The sequence below is a fragment of the Anopheles darlingi genome, chromosome 2 (genome assembly GCF_943734745.1).
Source record: "Anopheles darlingi chromosome 2, idAnoDarlMG_H_01, whole genome shotgun sequence".
NCBI classification, from domain to species: Eukaryota; Metazoa; Arthropoda; class Insecta; order Diptera; family Culicidae; genus Anopheles; species Anopheles darlingi.
The window spans coordinates 68668557-68691620 of record NC_064874.1 but is presented as its reverse complement, the minus strand read 5'-3'; the positions used below and the strand labels follow the sequence as shown (position 1 = coordinate 68691620).

At 48.2% G+C, this 23064-nt stretch overlaps 4 protein-coding genes across 4 annotated transcripts in view; 2 read left to right on the top strand and 2 right to left on the bottom strand.

Annotated features, from left to right (window-relative positions):
- Positions 1-9335, top strand: part of LOC125959484 (uncharacterized) — a 45925-nt gene extending 36590 nt beyond the window's left edge. Inside the window, exons 11-12 of the mRNA XM_049692306.1 lie at positions 7552-7627; positions 8929-9335. Coding sequence (XP_049548263.1) covers positions 7552-7627; positions 8929-9163 — 311 coding nt within the window. The 3' untranslated portion in view covers positions 9164-9335. The remainder of the gene's footprint in view (positions 1-7551; positions 7628-8928) is intronic.
- Positions 9336-20208: 10873 nt separating this feature from the next.
- Positions 20209-21922, bottom strand: LOC125952427 (zinc finger HIT domain-containing protein 1). The gene has a single exon (XM_049681887.1). The coding sequence runs from the start codon at positions 21920-21922 to the stop codon at positions 21449-21451; it is 474 nt and encodes a 157-aa protein (XP_049537844.1). The 3' UTR covers positions 20209-21448.
- A 75-nt stretch (positions 21923-21997) lies between these two features.
- Positions 21998-22371, bottom strand: LOC125952453 (general transcription factor IIH subunit 5). The gene is made up of 2 exons (XM_049681915.1): positions 22246-22371; positions 21998-22184 (listed from the first exon to the last, which is right to left on the bottom strand). Exons 1-2 carry the CDS (start codon positions 22278-22280, stop codon positions 21998-22000), a joined length of 222 nt encoding a protein of 73 aa, XP_049537872.1. The 5' UTR covers positions 22281-22371.
- Positions 22372-22699: 328 nt separating this feature from the next.
- The window catches only part of LOC125952307 (probable aconitate hydratase, mitochondrial), a 4969-nt gene continuing 4604 nt past the window's right edge, over positions 22700-23064 (top strand). The window contains exons 1-2 of the mRNA XM_049681726.1: positions 22700-22829; positions 22888-23021. Coding sequence (XP_049537683.1) covers positions 22989-23021 — 33 coding nt within the window. The 5' untranslated portion in view covers positions 22700-22829; positions 22888-22988. The remainder of the gene's footprint in view (positions 22830-22887; positions 23022-23064) is intronic.

Sequence of the window (23064 nt, the reverse complement as noted above, 5' to 3'; positions counted from 1 at the left end):
TGGCGGACGAGCGTGCGAGAGTTGGAAAAAGTTTTGTAGAAAATCCCATCTCACCCAACACCGCACATATACAGGCGGGGGGAATCAAGAACGGCACCACGTGTTCAAAATGCACGGTTTTTCACGCTTTGCACCGTTGATGGAACCACACGAGTGAGGTGTATTCACGCCTCGCTGATTAATTCGCTTGTGCTGGCGTAAAGGTATCTTAATTTAACGCCAGTGCCCTCGCCTGGAACTCGAACGCACAGCTGCATGACCTGCGAAATCGAGCTATTCGTCCAAGGCCAGATCAGTTTGCGTTTGTTTTTCCTTTAGCTGGAATGTATTTTTATCATTTTCCCCGGCCAAGGCAGGCAGAGAAGCGAGAATTAGGCACATCAAACTCATCCAAGTATGTTAGAATTTAAGCTAGAATGATGTCACTAATATATCAATTTGCTTATTTTGATTCATTGCCATCAAGACGCTTTAATTCTTGGGCAAACAATGAGAAGCCCCCCGACCGATAGCATAATGTGCCCGGTGGGCATATTTTCACGATCCGTTTACCGGGCGTTCAAATTAAGCGAGAGCACCTGTTGGGGTTTATCTCTTAAGCGGCGTGTTATTATGACAATCATCCATCAGCTGCACTCACTCAGCTGCCCAAGGAAACCAAACCGTCCACCGGACGATGGACAGCTGCCCACACCACAATGGCCGGTGGCTTTGGTAAATAAATTACAAACCATAAGATGCCCACCCTGCCCCTGCGGGTGGGTTCCTCCCGCTCAATAGGCAGTAACAACGTTTACTTAGCCAATAGAGGATGCCAACTTGCCAGGGACATCGTGACCACAGGCCACAAGGACACTCGGTGTCTTTATGTGCCTTGTGTGCGTCATCCTTCAAGATCCTTCATCGTGCGGTCGGTTGTCGGGGACCTCCCTTCCCCCCCTCCCAGGGGCTCAGCATCCCACAACCACCACCATCGTGTCCGCTTGTTTTCCATTTGAAGCAAACCAAAGCAATCCATCCCGGGCGTGGTAGCAAAAAAATGGCTTTCCCTCGAAGGCATTTTCCATTCCTGCGGACGACAGCGGTCAACAGAGTCGCAGAAATTGTCACAACAACAGTTCATTCGTTTCGGTAATTAGACTCGCACTGGCTGGAATGATGATGATGATGGCATTCGAAGAAATCCTCCCAAAAGAAGGAGACCCCAAAAACAAGGCCGGCACAATCATCATCCTTTCGCCATCAGAGCGAAGGGATCCGTGCCCAGCGGGTACGTTTCCCGTTTTAGCACGGAAGCCGCGCAATGATGGAAATCATTTTTCATCGGATTTTTGCATTTTCTCACTGCCCCACGCCCAGCCAGCGTCCTAACAGTTCCGAAACAGACACAGCCGTCGGGGGAAAACCTAGCAGAGGACAGCGGGAAACAGAGCGAGAAAGAGAAAGAGAGAGAAAACAAAAAAGAAAGAGAGAAGAGAGGTCAGTAAAAAAGGATGTTTTAAAATTATGTTTCGTTTAATTAAAATTTTACGGCCCTGGCCGGAGCCCAGCCCCCACCCTCGGTGGTGGTTACAGCCCGTGGCCTCCAACGGAATAGACAACCCGAAAAGGCCCCACCCCACCCCATCCCCGTTATCGTCGTCGTCAGCCCCGGGTTGGCTCGCCCGAAATGCGGCCAAATCTCATCGCAAATGAGAGAACTGTTGTAGCATATTATTGCTGTTGACGGCATCGCGTGCCGACCACGCGGTGAGAGATGAGGTGGGGAAGGAGGAAAAGAATTAAACAAAAACACCACCAGAAAAAAGGAGCAAGAAAACTCCAAACGAATGCCAACGATTGCCAAAAAAAACGGGGGAAAAAAGAAAGAAAGTCCTCGAATGCCAGCAAGACGAGCGCCGATAGCTGCACGTGGCGTTCCCGGCACGGGCCGTCACCCACTGTCGTCGTCCGGATCGGACGCGTTTTCCGCGGAGGGAGGATGGGATAGAGGGAGGAAATCAGAAAAGCTTCGACGTAACGGGAAGCGAAGGGCAGGGTGATAATTTGTTTTGATAACTGAATTAAAAGTTATATTTAGATTTATTCCAGCCGATATTAAATTATTGCTTTCTTCTCACACTCCGCGGGCCCGGTCCACGGGCGTGTTCGGTTGTCGCGGCCGCGGACGACGTTTTTCTCTGGTGGCATTCCTGCGCGCTGGAGGAAAACTCTCCTTCTCTTACTGTCTGCCTCTCTACCGCCCGGATCCATTTATTTCTGTTAATTGGGTGAGGAATTAAATTTCGCCGACACTCCGACCTGGCCTGGCCTGGCCTGGCGTCATCGGCCAACCGAATTGGGCCCACGCCCAGTGTTGTTTGCTTTGATCAGTTTGGCGCAAGATATTTGGTCGAGTTTAAAGTTTCTCATGCGTACCACTAGCGGGCGGATTTTTGGGAGCGGGCGGCCTACCGGAAGCGCTCTGCTGTTAATTCCATTATAATGATCTCAGATATATTGCTTCCGCCAAAATACAAAAAAACGATCGGCCTTTAACACACAAACAGCGCGTTGCCCATTTGTTGGAACAGTTTATCTAAAGTTGGTACGCGCCGCACATTGGCTGCTTATTAGCTTCGTTATTAAATTAAATCAACTGCTCCTTTGCTGCCGGAGCGGTTTGTCGAGCAATTAGAATGAGAATCCTCACCAATAAAGTGTCCCGCGGGGCTTGTCTGATAATGTAATGGTTATGTTTCTGACAGTGCGCCACTGATAGAACCGGGCGCCCGTTTTGTGGTGAACGATAGGAAGCGATTAGTGGAATAGTAGCGATCAAAAGAGTTTATTACAAACCATCAATAACATTACAGATCATTGGTTTAAATAAGCAATTATGAAGCAACAATGAGTCGTTATGGCATCAGCTTTAATCAGTTTGTTTGTCCATTGACCATCATTTATTATATTTAAATTTCACACATCAAATGGCTGATAAAAGAAATGTAAAAGTTGCCTTGAATATATTACAAAAAACGTACTAAAAAATACATAGTAGTTTTTATAATTAAGAGAACACAGTTTAGAACTAATTTCCGAATTTCATTTCAGAATAAATTTAAAAATATTCAGAGATAAGAGGAAAAATATGTTTTGATGTGAGCCAAGCAGATAATACGATTCCTACTACGCGCAATACATTTCTTGAACTTTGGCTAAGCAAATATTTGGGGAAACCGTCAACACTGCAATAGCAATGCGGTATCTGTTTAATTTGAATTTTATAAAAAAAAGAGTTATAAAAAACCATTTATACCGAAGCTCAGTCCGATTCAGAACGTCGAAAACAACACGGAATGAGACAACTTCGAAAAAGCGTTGAGTGAAAAACTGTCAAACTCAAAGGATAACTACGCTGTGCGCCCACTTCCCTTTTTGCCGCAGTATCGGTCCCTGGTGTGCAGCCACATTCAGCATTCAATATGCTAAACGCATCTTACACTTTCGTCAAATCCATTATTCATCAGGATTCCGAAATATGCAGCCCGCAATGTTTACAGTGCCTATGAATGTTTGCTGCTGCTGCTGCCGCTGCAACATCGTGGCTTTGATATGCACTTCCTGTTCTCTCTGCACACCACCGGTTGCTTCCTGCGGCTTCCTGGTGTCCTTCCTGCGAGTACACCGACCAGCACAGTCGGTGGCCATCCTATCGCCATTTTCCACCCTCCCGTGGGAGGGTGCATTTTTGCGTGAAAAGCGTTGTGCCGTGCAGGTGTATATTTTTATGTTTCGCTCAATTTTCCTCCCCAAAAGCCGGAAACTTGCATTCCAATCGAAAAGCGGTGGAACCCCTGGCACCTCGCTCTACCCGAGTCAGTTATACAAATGCAGAAAGACCGTTTTTTTTTGTTGCTCACCTTGGCGCTCCGTCTGCAGCTTTAAATTTTAAAAGTTTGCAAATTGGATTACTTCTACTTCTAGCAGCGCGTGTGAAGTCTCTCGTTCGAAACTCCTCGACAACTGTTTCGTTTAAACAAACGTGGGTCCTTCTCGATCTCGATCACTTTGTCTCACATTAAAGGCATCCTCCTGTTATCGTCGACCGCTTCATCGACCTCACGTCGGCTTTACTGCCTCGGCGGTGGCAGGCCAATCTGGACTGAATGCAAACCACACAGCCCTCGGGACACTCGATCCCTTTTTTTTCTATTATTATCGACCCTCGGCCAGGCCAACGAGCCAGAGTAGGGCGGCCAGCAACAAGCGCATACGTCTTCTCTACGGTGACATTTATCGATGGAAGGAAGGCTACATATGCATATTCATGCGACCGACCGGACATTCCTCTCGAAGTCCCCAAAGTATCCCACCGTAGCCGAGTACGGGGGCATGCAGGACAACACTGTTTTTTTGAAAATCCATCCAAACAGCCTCTGGTGGCCCCGGGTTTTGCCTTTACCGTACCAAAAAGTCGTTAAAGTGTACGACGTTCACTTCACACTTTTCGCTTTTTATCTTCTTTCTTTCTTGGAGAAAGGCAGGACAGGCAATGGAATGAGTATGTCCCTGAGTGTGTCAGTATATCCTGTGGTCCCTCTGCCATCTTCGTTACAATCAATGTCCTTGCAGTCCTTTGCGCGCTGTGATTCCCACACAAACACACACAAACACACACACACACGGTAAGGTGGTCCTTTGATTGGGAATTACATCGGTCTCTAAAGGACTTGTCAGCTTCGATCCACAAAGAAAAAGGCGAGAATAAAAAGGGAAAGAAGTTACCTAGCCTATCGGGTCCGGGACCCTGAGTGCTGAGGTTAGCGAATATGGGCAAAGGTCATGTCACGTGGTAAGTTAAATTTATGTTACTTTTTCCTCCCCTTTCGATTCTTCAACCACTCGACCCTTTTGTGTGGTGTGAGAGGAGAGGCGAACGTGCAAGTAGCATCATGGTCAAGTATGTCACCGAATTACCTACCGCACCGCCCCCGAGGGCAGAGCATCGCCCTTCTCCCCAGGATTCGGTTTAATCAGATCCTCCGTGGCTATCGGTGTCGAATTGATGTTAACCATTTTATCACTTACGATAATCGGCATGTTTTTTTCCTGTCGGAGCCTCCCTGGAACCATTCTTTTGAGGTTGGTTTACATCGCTTATTACGCTGGTTTGTAAAGAAAAGAATGAAATTCATTTAAAAAGATTATGAAACGGCTACCATTGATGCTAGCAGGCCGCACGAATGGATTATACTGACCCTGCTGCTTACGTTTTCTTTTCAGGAAAAATATTTTAATTAAACTTGTATGTGGCGCATTCATAAATCTGCTCTATATCCTCCTGCCTTGTCTGCCTTAAAGCTCACTTCACATCGTTGCACACGTCCTCTTCGCCACACCGGCACTAAACCCTACCTTCTCGAGTGGTCTCTCTTGAGCTCTTTACCAACATCCTTCATTTTCTTAAAACAACAGCAGCACACCGTGCGCTGCACATCGGCGTGCTCATCATCACTCCTTTGGTTGGTGCAGCCACCAAAAATAATTATCTCCCAACCGGCGCTTCAACCCCGTAGCCCCGTGATGCCGTGTGCATTTTGTGAACGCAATAAACCACCACCACCAGCGGAAGGAGCAAACGAAGATACCAGCAACCGGCACTAGAAGCAACAGAACCACCAGCAGCATGCACATCATTTCGCGGAAGAAAGGCACACTCATGGACTCTTCTCTCTCTCGGTCTCTCTCTCCGTCTTGCGTGCGCGGCAACCTCTTACGGAACCGTCAATGAGCTGACGATGCTGCTGCTGCTGCTGCTGCTGCTTCTGCTGCACCTTCTTGTCGGTGCGTTCAAGCGGCCATACTCGGTAAAAGGTGGAGGAGCAAACGTTCATCTCGAGGCTCGTGTGCCGCCATGGATGGTGCCGCACAGGAAAAAACGCAACCAGCTGAATGCTGCTCACGAACGGAGAGAAAATGTTTTTCACGCGAGCACACACACCGACCTCCTTTTCCCGGACAATTCCCGGACCAAGTGCCGCACCGTACCGGCGTCAGACGTGGGGTGGCCTTGTCGGTAATGCTTCTTGCTAGTCGGCTGCCAATCCTGTTATCATCGGCGCCAGTACCAACTCTAATGCATTTCGCACTCCTTCAGCTCCGCTCCGTTGTGCGCCCTGCAAATCGCGTGCACATTTCGTCGCCATCGTTGTCGTCGTCGTCGTCGTCGTCGTCGTCAGCCTTATCGGTGCCGTTCGACCCAAGAAGTACTCACCCACACACACACACTGTACCCTCGAACCAGCCAAGGAGAGTAGAGCAACCCGAAAAAAAGGAAAGCTAAGTGGTACCCAAAAGCGTAAAGCGGCTCGCGAGCTTCCGTGAGGTGCGCAATGTTTGTTCAACCCTGCTTCAAGCACCCTGCCAGCCAGCCAGCCAGCCAGCCAACTAGCCGTCGGTACGAAGGACACTCGGAGGACAGATAGAAAGAACAGCGACAAGTGCTCGCCCTGTGATGCGGCCACCTTGGAAGACCAGCAGCCAGCATTCGCCATTCGCCGTTCGAGTGTATTTGGCCGACACTTTTCGTTGCATCCATCCTGTTGCTTCCGTGCTTGCGGTGAAGCATTTTCAGCACTTCACAGTCCTGCTGAGAGCAAATCATTTTCCCCGTAGTGTGTGCACACTTTAAACTGCGCAGACACAAGCACAGACAACGCGTAGGCGATGCGATGTGATGATGGTGCCAATATGCCCGCCCGGCACAGCCACAGACACACACACACACCTGACGTCACCTGGTGCAAGATCTTGACGCAAAAGTACTTTTTTGAGGGGGTTTCCCCCCTGGATAAGCCTAGCTAGAGTGTCACCGAGACGCATACGTAGGAAGCGATCACCTACACATTTGACCAACTGCTGACACATCCGAAGCCGAAGAAGTCTGTCCGGTCGTGCCGGTCGCCGGTGGCTACAGCGGTGAACCGCTTTGACCTGTTTTCTCTTCCAATTACGTTCGATTGAAGATTGCCGGGATCTGGTCCGTGGCCGGCCGGCGTCGAAAGTCCTTCCCTAAGTCTGCGGCACAATCGAAAGGAACAAAGACGCAGAGAGCTGCTGGACACAAGCGGAACTAGCGGAATGTGCATTCTGGACACGGTGGAAGACAAGCTGTCGTCACTGACCACGACCACGGTGATGGTGGTGTCAGTATCGGTGATTATCGGACTGATGGGCTGACGTACACGCGTGTTATGCTGCTGACGTACAGGAATGCTGTCGGTCCGGAAGAAGTAGGTCGATGGACATATGACTGTGTGTGTGTGCCCTTAGTCAGCAAAGCGTCAGATAAGGAAACTGATGATAACCCTGGTGATGCACACCGATGATGCTGATGATGATGATGATGCTGATAGGAATAATAACGAACGATTCGTAGAGCACAGGATCATGGAGCTTGCCTTCCGTTACGTGCCCGGCGGCGGGGGGGCGGGCTCATATTACATGCTCTTCACTCACAATCGCCGCTTCTCTTTTCTCTCTTTCATGTGACGCTTACCACCCGGGCAGCCCACATAAACCACATAAGGAAGGTGGCCGGAATCGATCACGTCGGACTGGGTGCCGGTTATGATGGAATTAATTTGTAAGTAATCGGGTATAATCGGGCTGATTTGCGGGGAAGGAGGGCGGGATTTTTTGGGACGTTTGAGGCCATCTGCCCGCCATGCCATGCCATGCGAGACGAGGACACTGGTGGATTAGATATTCCTGGAATGTCGTATTAGGTCGAAATCCGAATTGACATAAATTGAAAAAAGAGATGCTGCCGAAAGGGCCCATTCATTGGAAGTACTATAATTTGATAATGTTGTGCTGAGCCGAGAGGAGGATAGCACATTTCCTTGTAATTCGTTTCATAATTTCAAGCTAACGGGGGGGAATTTTGGGATTGAAAAGAGATAATCCCGTTACTCCGTTGCTCTAGCTAATGAACGGAATTCGATTTACGACGCGCTCTGCCAACGTATCAAACGAGAGTCTTGATTAAACGAGCGTTAAATTTAATCTACTTTACATTAGGAATGAAAAATGACAGCAAATTCCAAGATTATCCAGCCTTTTTAATCCGAATATATTACTTGCAGTGCCCCTCGCGCGATATCCTGAGAGGCGCATGAATGGAGCTGACAGAAAGCTTATTAAACACACACACACCCTCTAGACATCAAATTTGCTCTCACTCCTACGATGCTAACCCTTTTGCTCATCGCAACGATTTAATGATCCCAGTTTGCAGCATAAAAAATAGAATTTTATCTCCTTCCACACTCGCGCACACACCGGTCCCTCACCATTCGCAGTCTGCCAAAGGAAAAAGTCTTTTCTTTCCTGCTCGCCTTAGCGAAGAAAAATCACACCCCACATCTTGCCACAACGTTTCTCGCGTCCCACATTTCAACGTAAGAGACCCATAAATTGGCCCCAGGACCGCCGGCACTGCTGGCCAATCTAGCGAAAACCATTGGCACCCCCGCGCAACGCCATTTAATGACTCTTGGCGAAACTCCCTTTTTTGGCTCCTAAAATAAAAATATGATTACGGCAAAGGGGGTGGCCGGGCGTGTCGCGTACGAGGGCGCGATTTACGGCCGGGCCCGGTGCGTCCCTTCCGCCCCCCCGTCTTCGCTTCGAGGGGGGGCCGTTGTTGTGTTGAGAATCTCAGAAGAAAGTGCGCGGAACAATGCGAGGGACAATGGAAGGAAGGAAGCGAAAAAAAAATATATCGTTTGGGACGACATTCTAACATATACATAAATCTTTTCATCTTTTTCTCTCTGCTCTCTCTTTCTCTCTCTCTCTCTCTCTCTCTCTCTCTCTCTCTCTCTCTCTCTCTCTCTCTCTCTATGCTCTCTCTCCCCGGACCATCAAAAAATCACGCACCAGCACGCCGCGCGACCTAGAGGACGTCGCCAGCTATCCGCGTCTGTTCGCGGAGCTCCTCGGCGATGGCTGGACGGTGGACGAGCTGGAAAAGCTGGCCGGCCGCAATCTGCTGCGTGTGTTCGAGGAGGTGGAAAAGGTGCGCGAAAACCAGCGCCTATCCGGTGTGCGACCGTACGAGGACATACCGCCGGCGCTGAGGCCCGACGAGCACCACAACTGTTCGACCAACAGTTAATGGGCCGGCGGCGACATAGATGATCGCTTCATCATCATCATCATCATCATCAGCATTGGCAGCATCAGTCGCCATCGGAACGCACTCGATCGATGGTTTATGGTGTTCGTGCACGAAGAAGCGGTAAAGGTAAAATGGCGGCGGTGGTGGTGGTACGATCCATTGCGTTCGAGCGCGCATATAAACATATATTTTTTGACGGGGCGAGGGAGGAAGGAGTTCGAGGTGTGTGGTATCCCAGGGGATCCGTTGCACTCCTTCCCTTACACACGGCCGCTGTTTCCGTGTTCCCGTGGAAATGCCTTTTTTACGATCGGAGTAGAGAGAAATTAAATCATCCCGACACCAGCAGCAGTCCCTTTGGAGGTGATGGATACAAAGCGTCGTAGGTGAGGGGGATCCCTTTTTCTTTTGGATGAAATGGAAAGTTATGACCACACCACCGGGGGTTGATCCAATCCAACGGAAGCAAAGAGACCGCTTGGGTTTTAAAGTTTTGCGAAAGTGAGGTTACGTCTTCGTTTAAAGAAGACAACAGGCAAGGAATCACACGCGTAAAGGTGCGAAAGAATGCGTAAAATGTAGCGTTAACACGGAATAGGCCACATCTGACACACACACACACACGCAAACAGGTGGTAGAATCGCGGAATGTAGGTGGCTTTTGGGATTCCGTAATTAAATTCCAACCACGGCAAACGTGCGGTATGTTCCGAGGCCTGCTAGGTTGACGTCGTGTATCGGTCGAGAAACGAGGAGCGCCCTATGGCCGCCGGTAGATTAGTAGCGTAGATTCCAATGTAATGGCGGAAATGACGTAGGTCCTTTCGGTCACGGTCTCGGTGACGCGATGAGAGAAGCGAAAGAGAAAGCAAAGCATTCAAAAAAACAGACACAGAAAAAAAGAAGAAAGATACGAGGATGCGCATTCAGTGGACACTCCTCTGCTCCTCTCGCCCCCTCGTATCATGCCCTTTGCATACCTTACAATTCGGTTCCGGGGAGACGACGTAATGACACGATACGAATGCGCCACGCGGATATCGAGCAAAACCGTTTTGCAGGAGGCATCAGAGGAGTATCCAACATACAAGTCACACACACATAAGCACACGCACAACGAACAGTCGCATTCAGAACAGGCTGGACGGTTGAACTCGCCTGCTCTGGTGCTCGCACTGCAATGACAGTAGAGTTCGTGGAAAAAAACACTAATTAAAATACCTGGCACGATGATTTACTATGTTTCAAGCGCAGTGTGGAGGTTGACCAGGCGGACCACGGCTAATATATGTTGCGCCCACAACACACAACTCCCACTCGATTCGCTTTTTGGGTGGGATGGGATGCCGTATGATTTTTACTGCAATGTGCAACAGCTTGGTGAAAGTAATGAAACCCCGCACACACACACGTTAGTACACTCAACATCAATGCCTTGTCGTGGGAAGGCATTACAGTGCGGTGTACGTGCGGTGCAATCAATGCACTGCCACCATTTCTGAGAACAACATTAATGACTGACAACCTTACATGTGCCCGCCCTGGGTATATGTAGCAGGCGGCGACGGCAGTCGCAGCAGTCTCTGGAGTAGGTCGGATCGCTTCGATAGCAACAAACCATCGTGGTGCGCGTTGCTTGTGTTTCGTTGCCATGGGGAGTTTTGGAAGGACTCGTCGTACCGTGGGCGAAACATGGCGTTACAACCACCGGCACGCGGCAAACATGGGTTTCCGTCCGGGGAGGGGGATGGAAAATTACTTTAATTAAAATACAAATGCTCAGCAACCGCTCACCGCTCCTCCGGATTCGCGTTTCGGGCTCGAGAGGAAGCTTAGCGCGTGCTAGGACTAGATGAGATGGTCCTTAGGTTCTACTACGGGTCCGGGTCCGGGTCCGGGCTGGTCGCTGGTCACTTTCATGCTATGCTCCAAGGACAGATAAAAACGTAACGAACTTTTGATCCCCCTCTTTTTCTTTCTCTCACCTACTCCCGCATCTCGACCCGCCAAAGGCGTAACGAAGGATTACATGCGGGGAGCCGCGTGCGTAAAGCCGTGTGGTCGTGTGAGCGAACTCGAATCGCCGGATGAGCGTTTTGTTTTGCGATCGTTGGACCGCTGGTGTCACGAGTAACGCTCCTACCCCCTCCAAGGATGTCACCGTTGAACCTAGGAGACGAGACCAAGGGAGGATTAATATTTCAAACGAAGGAAGCTTAAAATGGAAGCACCACCGGGCGCTGGACCGCTGGATCCCGGGGCCGATCGTGGGAAATTTTTTAATCGGAAAAGTGTTGCAACGCAACGAACCTACGAACGGGGACTGGGTCTGGGTAATTATGGCGGCGTGCTTGGTGGCGCTGGAAGCGTTTATTCTTCTGGCTTGAGGCTTGCCATTTTCCCGTTTATTAAAGGCGCGACCACGCACCGAGAGCGACGCGCGAAATGATTCGCTGTTCATAATAAAGCTTGGAACAGTTAATACTTGGCCGCACAAAATAGTTCATATCTCAGCCAAAAAATGACGTATAAAGAAAAGAAAGGTGTCATTTTGTAGGTTTTCTTATTACCTTTAATAAAAAATATTGATGAAAATTATTCATTAGTTTTTTATATGACTTTTTCAACTTTTACTGTGACATCATCAAAAAAAGTTTGCACAGTACTATAGGTCACATCATTCGCGCTCTTGTTGCACGTCACCCTCATTTTAGTTGGTTTTTATACATTTCTGATATACTTTTTAAGTTTCCTTATGATAATTATCAAATAGAAATCGATGGAACGAAAATCCAGACATTTTTAGGTATTGATAGTTTTCCCTATGAAATCGATCTATTTGAATACAAAAAATAAACGCCATACCTTCGGCAAGAACAGCTACCTAAATCATGCCAAACTTATGCAGGATCGTTGGTGGACGAATGAAGAACAAAATCCTTTTCTGTAGACACTCTTTTCTCGAATAAATTTCGAATGAAAGTAGCCCTAATGGTGAAAACATTTGATTTGTCGCCACAATGTCAAATCCCACGCCAAATCATCATCTTAAGAGCAAATTTACCTCCGTAAATAAACCAAACGCTTCCTAAACCATTCCCTCTATGATTGGTGAAGTAATTTTTTTGCCCGTTATTTTTCGAAATGCATTTTTATGTTTGTTGCATCGTCCATTGAAATGCATGGTTTGAATTCGGTCAACTCTTGTTCATACAGCTTCCTAGCACGGATTTGGCCAATCAAGCTGCGCTCTAGGGCCCTATTTGGCTATTTTCTAGCTTTTATGACTTTAAAATTTCTTTTAAAAATATATCCCGAACTGTTATGTCGACTGTCGTGAGATTTTCTTGGTGGAATCACGCTGAGAGATCCCAGGAGTGTTGATTCAATTTTGTTTGCAGAATCGGGCATTCGTTACACTTTTCGGCTGTTTTATTTTCCTAGAATCAAGGTAAAAGTCCCCTCCTAAAGTTTACATACGGTATTTTGAGTTGAATTTGAAAATTTCAAGACTTTTGAGGTTTTTTCTCCAGCCAAATCCAATTTTTACAGTGAGTGTGCAGATTTTTTTTTCTCCCTTTGCGTTCCATCGGCGATAACTTTTGAAGGCATAGATCAATTTTGACAAAAATTTTACCACTAAATAAACAGACTACAATAATTAAAACGCTGTCAACGGAATGGCAAAGTGACCACTAGGCGCGCTGCAATGAGTAAACAAAAGCGGCCAAATATTAACTGTTCCAAGCTTTACATGAAGGCAGCAGGCCGGGAGGTTTCCATCGGGACCACGTATCCGTTGTTACTTAGCAGCTGCAGGCTTGGTACACGTTCATCGTATTAGTACTGGTGTGTGCCTGGTCTACATTCGACAGCTTTGAAAGGTTGCGAAGCCCCGGGTTATCCCTGCGAAGGCCAAGGAGAATTCTACGAACCAATCCAATCCCAACATCTGGCTGTTCTCTTTGGATCGCCTGCAAAGGATTCACTTTTGTTGCTTAATCTTAATGAACTTCTAAGCCACAAAAAACACACGGGACCCTCTGCCAGCTGCCGTTGCCCTGGCTGTTGCCATTCCATCGGAATCAATATCGATCGATTTTGCGTTTTCTCATTACTCAGCGCAACGCTTGCTCGAACGGATGTCGTACATATGGTGCCGCTGGCCCTCTCCATTTGATCAATCGATCGATTGGTAGCCCCCCCTCCCCCCTCCATCATTTGATCACTAAAGCTGAAAATCTAAAGCAGAGTGTATCTCTGAGCCATCCTGCAACCGATGCAACCCAACAAAGCGATAAATTGTTTTAATTGAAAATAATCGCTGCGCTCTTCAAAATCCGCTTCGATGGCCACTAGGGTTCGACGCTTTTATGCTGACGCTTTTATGCTCCAGCAGTCCGCACGAAGCGGGGAGCGGCAGTTTACAAAATGTTTCGTGCTCAGCTCATGATCACGAGCATATATGTAGTTAGCGAGGCATGTTGCGCTTCAATAATCGCAAACTTGATCCACACGGACAACGTTCTACTGCCCGGGATGGGTTTCATGCTTTCGATCAAGCCTCTGTAACCTGCACCGGGAACACTGCCCCGTGGTTGAACGATGGATGTTGTGCACGAACTACAGCAACATGCCACCCCTTGTTTAGCCTCAAAGCATCGTTAATCTGCAATCTGCGAGTGGCGCACGGGCGCTGGATTTCGCTCATTTGTCGCTCATTTTCTCGTTTCAACGACCAGTCAAAGCAAGCGCCAGCGTAATGGATGTATGGACGCACCCGGCGCTACCCGGGTACACTCCGGGAATCGAAGCTTTTACAGCGCAACAGCAAATGTAGAAACCAGCATTCCCGCAGCTTGGTTGAAACTCGTTCGAAATCCTAAACCAGAAATAAAACGAAACAGATAATTAAAAGGCGAAGTTTTCCTATTATCACCTTGGTACCGCGTTGTGGTGGCGTGCGTCAGTGTCGGTGCTTTCGGACGGGTTTTCCCCGGATGTTACCACCTTCACCGAATGGCTCATGCTGGTGCCGGCAAACTCGCAATCTGCCGTGCGTGGCGTGCGTTAAATTTGCCAACATTTCAATTCCCCGCGCCCGTGTGTGGCGATGATGAACTTTACTGTCTCACCGGTTTCAGTGTCTGTGTGGCCATCAAAAGCAAATCCCCCGTCCGTGCGTGCGTGCGTGCGTGGGCACTTTCATTCGCCACGTCACGACACACGTAAATTGTTTATTAAAACACTTGGGACGAATAAGGGCGTGTGTGTGTGTGTGTGTTGCTCCGGGGTTGTTTTACGGTTCGCCTTTATGCCCGCCCGGTGCGGCGACGCACCATTGTGGCCAAATTGTTCTGACAACTTTATTCATCATTCGGCCATTAAAAAAGGTGGAAAAAAAGGTAAAGACATTTCGCGCATCGCTCCAGACACGAAGTACCACTTGGATTCGTCAATTCTAGCCACCTAACCCCGTCCCGCACTCCCACCGTGGAAACTGCAACCGTGTTACGGAAATAAAAGATGGGAACGATGGGAAACCCTCTAAAAAGCAGCTGAATGGCTAAATGCGGGTGAGGTCGATGCTCGAATGCAATGAAGTATGCTGCTGTGTAGCGCTCTACATGAACAGGCCGTGAAAAATGGCACAAAAAAGGACGCGGGCGGGAGAGACTGCTTTGTTCGTGGTGTGCTGGGCTTGTTGCTCAATGCGAGCTTTTCGATAAAATGTCAACGAACCATGGTAGCGTGTCGCGTAACCGGCGTTGGTGAAGCGTAAAGCGATTGTCCACGAACCGGTCTGAGCGCCCAAGAGAGGGGGGTTGGAGACGGGCAGAAAATATCTCTTCGTAAACATAACAATTGAGTTAATATTTATGTTTTTCATGGTTAATTTAACGTGGAAAAAATCGAACGTGTAAAGGCGAAGGCGGCCTTTACCGGCTGGCACGATTGGCATCTACGGGCCACGCCACGTATGCCGGGATCGTGGGTTTGTGTCAAAGGCCACAAACGATGCTCGCCAAGTTCGGTAGCCAGTTCGCGTTGGTTGAAAAGATTTTTTTCTCTCTAAAAACATTCCCCAACTCCAGCGAACCATCGCTACATCCCTCCGGGGGGCCAGACCGGCAACAGGTTCATCGTTTCGTTTACGAAAGGTGATTTCGAAAAATCTGACCTAAGCCCTCGCGCCTCTCGGTCCATCTCACTTCTCCTGTTCTCCTGTCTCTCGCACCTCGCGTTCAATCCGAATCCGAAACCCGGACGGACAATAAGCGGAATGTGTTTTGATGGAAAACGGAGGAATCAAAACTCGATGGCGAGCGATCCGCAATCGAGGATGTCGGCGGGAGGGGTCCCACTGGATGATCCTTGACCAACGGCTAGTGGATAGTAGAGGAAGAGAGAGAGAGAGAGAAGGATAAGGGGAAGGCCGAATTGGACCATCGGGCATGCAACGTAGCAACGCGGCTTTTGGCTGTCGCGCCGTTCATGGTCCTCGGTGCTTCGGCCACGATAAGCTATCCGATTACGGGACTTTCGAGCGCAGAAGACAGGAGTGGGACTCTGTCGTTGCTGTCAAAATGCCATCATCAAACGGCTCAACAAAAACATTCCACATTTCTCTCTCTCTCTCTCTTTCTCTCTCGCTGTTCCGCGCAAACCGGTCGGATACGGTTTGAAGCTAGGTCACACGGGAGTACCGAAGCCTGGTTCGTTCGCTCCAACCTGTATGAGGAGGCTCAGGAAGAGGAGATATTTTTAAAGCGCTATTCATGAACGTATTCACCTCAACCACGCTGTCAGACATTACACGGATCGATATGGCTTTTTCCCGAGGCTTTTAACCGCACACTCCAGTCCGCAGCCAAAGCCATTGTTCCAGGTTCCGAGCATCCCAGCCAACAAACGAACGTACCGAACGGTGGGTGTGCGAGCGACAAATTGATTACCAATTTTCCGCACCATCATGAGTACCATCAACCCACACACACACACACACATACACGGGCGCGCGTGCTCTGGGAACTCGTTTGGACCGAGCGACCGACCGTTCGGCCGGAAAAGGGACAGAAGAGGAATCCCCAAAATCGTGTCGCTCCTTCCGCTGAATTCGACGAACCTTATTGTAATTCAATCAGGCGCGATACGGCGTGGCGTTGCGCGGCTCGGCACACAGAAGTCTGCATCAAATTGTTGGACGGTTTTGCCTCAAACCGAATGGTGCTTCTTGTTTTTTTTTATTATTTTGCTGGTTCTTATTATTTCCTGTCCAGCATCCCGTACCGTCAGGTGCCTGCCCGCCCGTCCGTGGAAAAGCTTTTAGCTGACAATGAGTGGAGAAGAATATGGTCACCCGGTGAGCGGGTGGCTCGTGGGAGAAGCAATTTATGCGAAATATGCGCTCCATTTTCAAGTCCCGTTAAATGTATGCTTGCTTTGCCAAGGGGAAAGTGCCACAAAGGAAAGTGAATCAATAACACATTACACATTCGTTGCCTTTGATTGACCCCTGCCCTGTTGTCGGCATGCATTGATTGCGGGCCGGTTTCTGTTAATTAAAAGGAGAGTTTCATAAAATGTTAATTACAGTGGCAGATAGTTTATATCGATGAAAATAGTTATTTAATGATACTGATATGAGTAAGTTTCACACAAAACGGAATAATTAATAGCCGCGATCAATCGCACGATGGGCACACATAAGTCTGAGGACAGTTATCATTCCAATGATGCTTTATGTAGTTTTTCGTAATTAATTGAAGCCTGCCTTCCTCCTCACAAATACTTTTAATTCATTAGTGCTAATCCTTTCCATTTTTTTAATGCAACACGTTCTCACCAATGCCACTTTTGCAGCGCAGTGGAAATGAACATGGAGACGCCTGGTGCTTTGTGACAAAAAAAAACAACTTAACTTTCGCCAGCTCCTGCGTCCGATAAGCGGAGCAACAAAGAGAGAATGAAAATCCCATAAATGTAACAACCCGAGGTGTGGATTGAAATCCATATCCGCATCAAGCTTTTAAGCAAAAAGCATACCTCATCCTACCGGCTCCGCATAAAGCGTGCGATGATGTGAGTTTCTCGCATTCTCGGCGCTGCTTACCGGCCCTCTCACCCCTCGCCCTCGCTGATTACTGGTCGGTCTCTGTTACGGGTAAACGAAACGTGCCGCGGGAAACAAAAAAGCAACCGAGCTCCTCCTCCTCCGGCATCGTGTAGCAGCGAATGTGATGCAATAACGAGATCATGCATTCAATTATAGCCCTCTCTTAAAACTTAACCCGGTAAATACATCTCGGCGTGTGTGTGCGCGCGCCTCGGATCCTTATAACGGATTATCGGTTACCATTGCAACCAATCGACCACCACCCGCCGAGGTGAGCCTGGTCAGGTGAACGAAACCATATGGAAGTCAAAACGGGAGGGAGCATCATAGAACGAGTGTACGGTTTCGGTTCCACTCCTTCTCCCTTCGCTCCACCGACAATCTGTGGCGCATGAGACGGCCGAACAGTTGTTATGCCCGTCGGCTGATCCGTTCCGGTTGCGGGATTTCATTTCATTGTGACCGTGAGCATGACGGAGAAATAAAATTTTAACTCGCTGGTGCAATAACAACCACGCAATAGCTGGGAGCGATCGTTGGTTCGTTAGTTTCCCGCTTGCTTGCGGCTGACGAATGGAGAAAAATTATGTTCAATTTGTTGGCTGCATGATGTTTACGATTCGAATCCACCACACCGGAGGGCGGGGGGGCGATCACTCGGAGGAATCCATCATGCGGTGAACGGATATACGCGAACGGACTGCGTTTGCCAAATTAATTATGCGCGCACCGTACGCGGTTGTGTGCAGTGAACCCGAAAGGTATGCTGGCGCAGGTTGTCATTGGACGATATGGTTACCGGAATGTTGGCAACCATAGCAACCAACAATGCTCATCAGCGTTCGTGAGGCGAAACTTTGAAAAGCGCCACGTTTTGTAAACGAGAGATGCAGTTCCACGGTACTGCGGGGCATTTGGGGTGTTTAGGCAATGGTTTTTTTATGTTCTGCTGATCATTTTACTAAATGCATTCGAGTTGAGTTGTGCCAAATACTCGGTTGCACCAACCGGTACAATGGTTAATTCAAAAGTGCAATCAGGCTAGTTTGTTATTACCAATTTGCAACCTTTCGATGATGCAATTTGCAACTCTGTAATTCTGTATTGGTATCTGATTTTTGCCTCGATTGATGGAATGAATACAACCTTCTCTTACCCGACAGTTGGATGATTGGCGGTCCAATCATTACCTAATTGGTTGCTTGGCCTCCGGCTGGTTTACTGGCATTCCATGCAGATGCAGTTGAAAATTTCAACTAATCAGATAATGAACCATAATTAGCGATTGGGGTGCACCGTGATGCCACGACATTGTTCGCAATCCCTTACCATAACATCCGGGACCGATCAATGTGAGCGGACAGGCATCAAGCCAATCCAATTCATCAGCACGCTGGCGGGCAAATCGGCCCCATGAACGCGTGATGCAGCTCCACTGCCTCCTGCACTACGGGACTGCTCGGTATCGACACACATAGGACCAATTAATTGTAATTTTTACGGAACTACCTATATATAACTCAAATATACATGAAAAACTAAAAACGAAACGAAGCAGAACACTAGTGAAGCCTCTGCAGTCGCTGTCGAGTGTGTTTGTGTGTGCTGGTGTGGGCGCGCGCGCCCACCCTTCGCCACGCACATCACGCTCATGGTTCGTTTATTAATGTCGGAGTTTGATGTTTAATTACTGCAGGGAAGCGCGCGCCGGTTCGTTTGCGTAGCGAAATGCGAAAAAAAAAGAGCGAAAAGCGTCGCGGCAACGCGTACACACCGAAATTAAACGTTGTTTTCGAAGAGCAGCACAAAAAAAGCGAAGCACGGAATGCCTCTGCCTGTGAGTAGAGTTTGTGAAAAAGCTAGGTCGAGGTAAAGAGGGAAAAGCTAATAGCGAAAACGTAAGAAAAATGGAGAAAAACTGTACATTAAACACATATCAGCATCTATCGGTCCGGTGCACACACACCCGCACGCACGTAAGTATGGTAACGGTGGCAAGTGGTCTCCAAACGTAGCGAAACACTGCGAAACCGAAACGAGAAAATTAAACAAATATACAAGCCGGTAACTGTGTTGGGAAAATCGGGAGGAAAAAAAATAAGGACAGAAAGGTGAAACACGTACAAAATGGCCCAAAACTGTATTATAAATAGAAACGGAACCACGAACGAAATGAACCCAACAACAAACGCACTGTGGGCCTCAACTACGGGCCGAGAGTGGGCGAGGAAACCATTTCACGGGTCCCGGCAAAGCACAAAAAGAATCGGTTGATACTGAGCGCTTTTTCACTGATGGAGGCGCATGACAACAACAAAAAAAAGGGACAACACGAAATGCATGCCAACATCGCACCTCCCCCACCCCCGGATAAGGGATTGAAAATGCTCACCCATTAAAAGGCGGCTAATAATCGTTCACGCATTACGGTCGATGGAAAAAGTGCAAACTAACCGCACCAGCGCAGGCGGCACTGGGTTGAATGAAATTTAATGAATCGTGTTTGTGAAACATGCCGACACCTTCGTCCCCCCCTATCCTTCTCCCCCTCGGAGTGCGAGTGTTAATTTAACTCCACGGTTAGGTCGGTTGAACGCGCCTGGTATGAACGACGTTGGAAAGGATGTTGCTAGTGCGTTATCGAACGCGTGCTTGTGTGTGTGCGTGTGTGGCGGGATGGGTATTTTGAATTTTTATCAACGCCTTTTCCGCCTACTCCGAGCATTCCGCAATATCGCGCTTCGGTTAATATCATTTAATTCCGTCGCTATTTTCCCTTTTTTTTTGGTTGGTTCCGTTAGCCTGCTGCCACGTACCGCCGGAGTTTTGTTTTTGCGTTGCCATGCCATGTGCGCACGGCAAACTCGATCACCATGTAGCTACATCCGCGGGACACGTGTGCCATTATTGAAATGCGAAATGTGTCATCCTGGCGGTGGTCTGGGGATCGGTTTTCATGGTTTCTTTTTCCTCCTGACCCGCACGTTCCGTATGGGTGCGTTTTTACAAGCTTATCGGTAGGCTTACCGACGGATAATCAGCCCTAGGTATTGGCGTTTATTTCCTCTAGCTTTGGCACGGACTGTGCCCGGGTGCAACACTCGATAAATTACCCTCGTGAGCCGGTGGTGGGGATAAAGACTACCTTATGTCGCCTCGCTTTGGTTCTCGATTGTTTCGGCTCAATTTCATTAGCTTAATCGACCGCGACGATGATACGCCTCGTGGCCAAACCAACCGACCAATCACACACACACACGTACACAGGACACAAAAAAGGGATGCAGCATAAAAAGTAGATAAAAATTTAGAATAAAAGCAGTTGGGAAAAAAATGAACACAGGAAGTGGAACAAAGCGGATGGTGAGGACGGGTATGCCGTAATAATGAGGCTACAATTTACTGCCCAATTGGATGGATGGCTAGTTGTTTTGTATCACTTCATTTCACTCCCCGCTTCTGGTAGTGTGGTGGTTTGGGAGCCTTAATTGTGGCCCCAATGGAAGTGGGTGCGCGTAGCCGCATAATCGAGTGCCGCAATTGTATAGCGAGAATCGCATCGTTTAGACAAATTATTTAATCCATCATTTGCTTGTTCGTTGTGGTATAGAGAATGAGTGATTCCGAGGGGAAATCGTGGACGTTGAAATACATTGTAGGTCACTACCCCCGTCGCGCGGGGACACCCAACTAATGTTTATCGTCGCTTAGTTAGACCAATTAAAGGATGGAGTATCGTCGAATGCGGGCGGATTCGATGGAAGCTGTTAGCCTATAAGAAAGTACTACGTGATGTTGACTGTTCTGCATGGCGGAGGAGATATGTGGTTAGTTTTCAAATGATTTCAAACAAACATACATATATTTCCTCAGTATTTACGAGCGCGCAGATCGGGAAAAGAAAGGAGACCTAAGCTCGTACGGGAGCGCTAAGACGGTGCGTTTCGAGACAGTTTTGATGGAAAAATAATATGATATATATATAGACAATTCAATAATTTTTATGTCATATTTAGGACGCAATAAAAGGTAACGTCATTGAACTGGCATCGCGCACTATTGATTGCAATTGAACATCCGAAATCCGAAATCCCGGAGTGCAATACGCACGTACTTGAGTGAAACGGATAGAGTTTATTAAATAACGTAATACATTCTCAGCTCTTCTAAGCCGTCCACTTGAGACAACGAGTATCCTGATGAGTTCCTAAACACCGGACACAGCAGTAGCGGGTGCCGCAGGCGGTACACGTGTAGCTAGAAGGAAATCCACAAACCGCACAAAAGTGTCGTTCCGGCAGTCGGGAGGGAGGTGCCGCAGCAGTAAAATAGTTTGGTGGATCGGGTCGCTGTAGCTTGTCCTCCTCGAGCAGCTGCGGGAACGTCTTCCGGTACTTTGCTCTGTAATACTCGGCACCCTTAGTACGTCGATTTTTCTTCTTGCTCGGAGCGCTGCCATCGAGATTGTCGTAGAATTTTGGCACCTTCTTTGACATCACCAGATCGGCGTGCGGATCCTCATGGTAGTTGTCCTGTTCGAGTGCTTCTAGTGCCTTCCGTGCACGCCGCTTCCGTGCGGCATCGTCCAATGTTCGCTTCTTGTCCGCCTCCCGGATACGCCCCGATTCACGGCCTGCCATATCTTGTTCGTTTGTGTTTTCCGTCAAATAACTATCGCTTGGAAAGAGGTGATGCCGGATAGGGTGGACACCGGTTTAGGCTTCCTTCTCGTGCAGCGGGAAGCTGATGCGATCCATCAAATCATCCACCCGGGCTTGCAGAACTTCCACGATTTCCACCGAGATGAACAAATGCTTCTCGTCCAAATCCTGAATGATAAACTTCTTACCGAGCGATTGAGTTTCGTCCAGGTGCAGCAAAAACTGTTTCATAGCAGGATCACTGAGGTTGGAGGAAGGAACAAATGAGAACCGTGTGACGAGCGAGTGGCCTTTTCTCTTACCATTCCACAAGAACTCCTTTCATAACATTCACCATCGCGAACCACGGCAAAACGCACAAAATCACAAAAGAATTTCGCGATTTTCCGGATTTTTCCGTGCCGAGTCGATGTTTTTCCGCGATGCCGTAAAAAGTAAACAAAGCTGACAGCTGACAGCTGAAACGTCAACCAAATGTGAGAGGTGGTGTCATAGACGCTTTGAGGTCACCATCTTGTACTTTTTTGACAGTTGGGTCTGGGTCACTTTTGTGGCAATTTCGTGAATTTAACTTTCGTTTCTTTCTGACAGTGCCACTTCTCGTGAATTTTAACATTCATAGTACCACAGAAACGCAAAAACAGCTTCGAAAAGAGCGTTCCCGAAGTATATACGTTTACTTCGGAACACATACTTGATTGTCAAATCTGAAGTTTTTTCTAAAATCCGATCGCGGTTTTGTTCTCTTAGAAGCCACCTCTCGATTTAAAACATCGCGACGAAGTGACAGCTGGCCATTTTCCTTTTCCTCGTTCTGCGACTCCTCTATAAAAAAAACGGTCGTCGGCGGCGAAAGTCAAGAACTCGTCTCTCTGTGGGGTATTAGGTAACGAATCGAATTTTCCGATCGAGAGCGATCCCTCAATTTCCACCCTCTTCCACAGTTCATCTTCCAGCTGAGAAGGCTGAAGATTCCGTTTTGCCGTCATCATCAGCCACAGTTCTTTAGCTCGCTACAGATTCCAGCCGCCCAGCCTCTAGCAAGATGGTGCAGTATTCTCGTTTAATGAGCGGCCAGGTAAGTGGAACGAGGAAAACCTTCCCCTGGGACTCCATCCTCT

What these genes read in the sequence shown, in the direction of transcription:
- LOC125952427 (XM_049681887.1), bottom strand. Translation starts at nt 21,922, where the DNA reads ATGGCAGGCCGTGAATCGGGGCGTATCCGGGAGGCGGACAAGAAGCGA.
- LOC125952453 (XM_049681915.1), bottom strand. Translation starts at nt 22,280, where the DNA reads ATGGTGAATGTTATGAAAGGAGTTCTTGTGGAATG. An exon ending in AAAGGAGTTCTTGTGGAATG is followed by an intron (nt 22,185 to 22,245) that starts GTAAGAGAAAAG and finishes CTCCAACCTCAG; the next exon opens with TGATCCTGCTATGAAACAGT.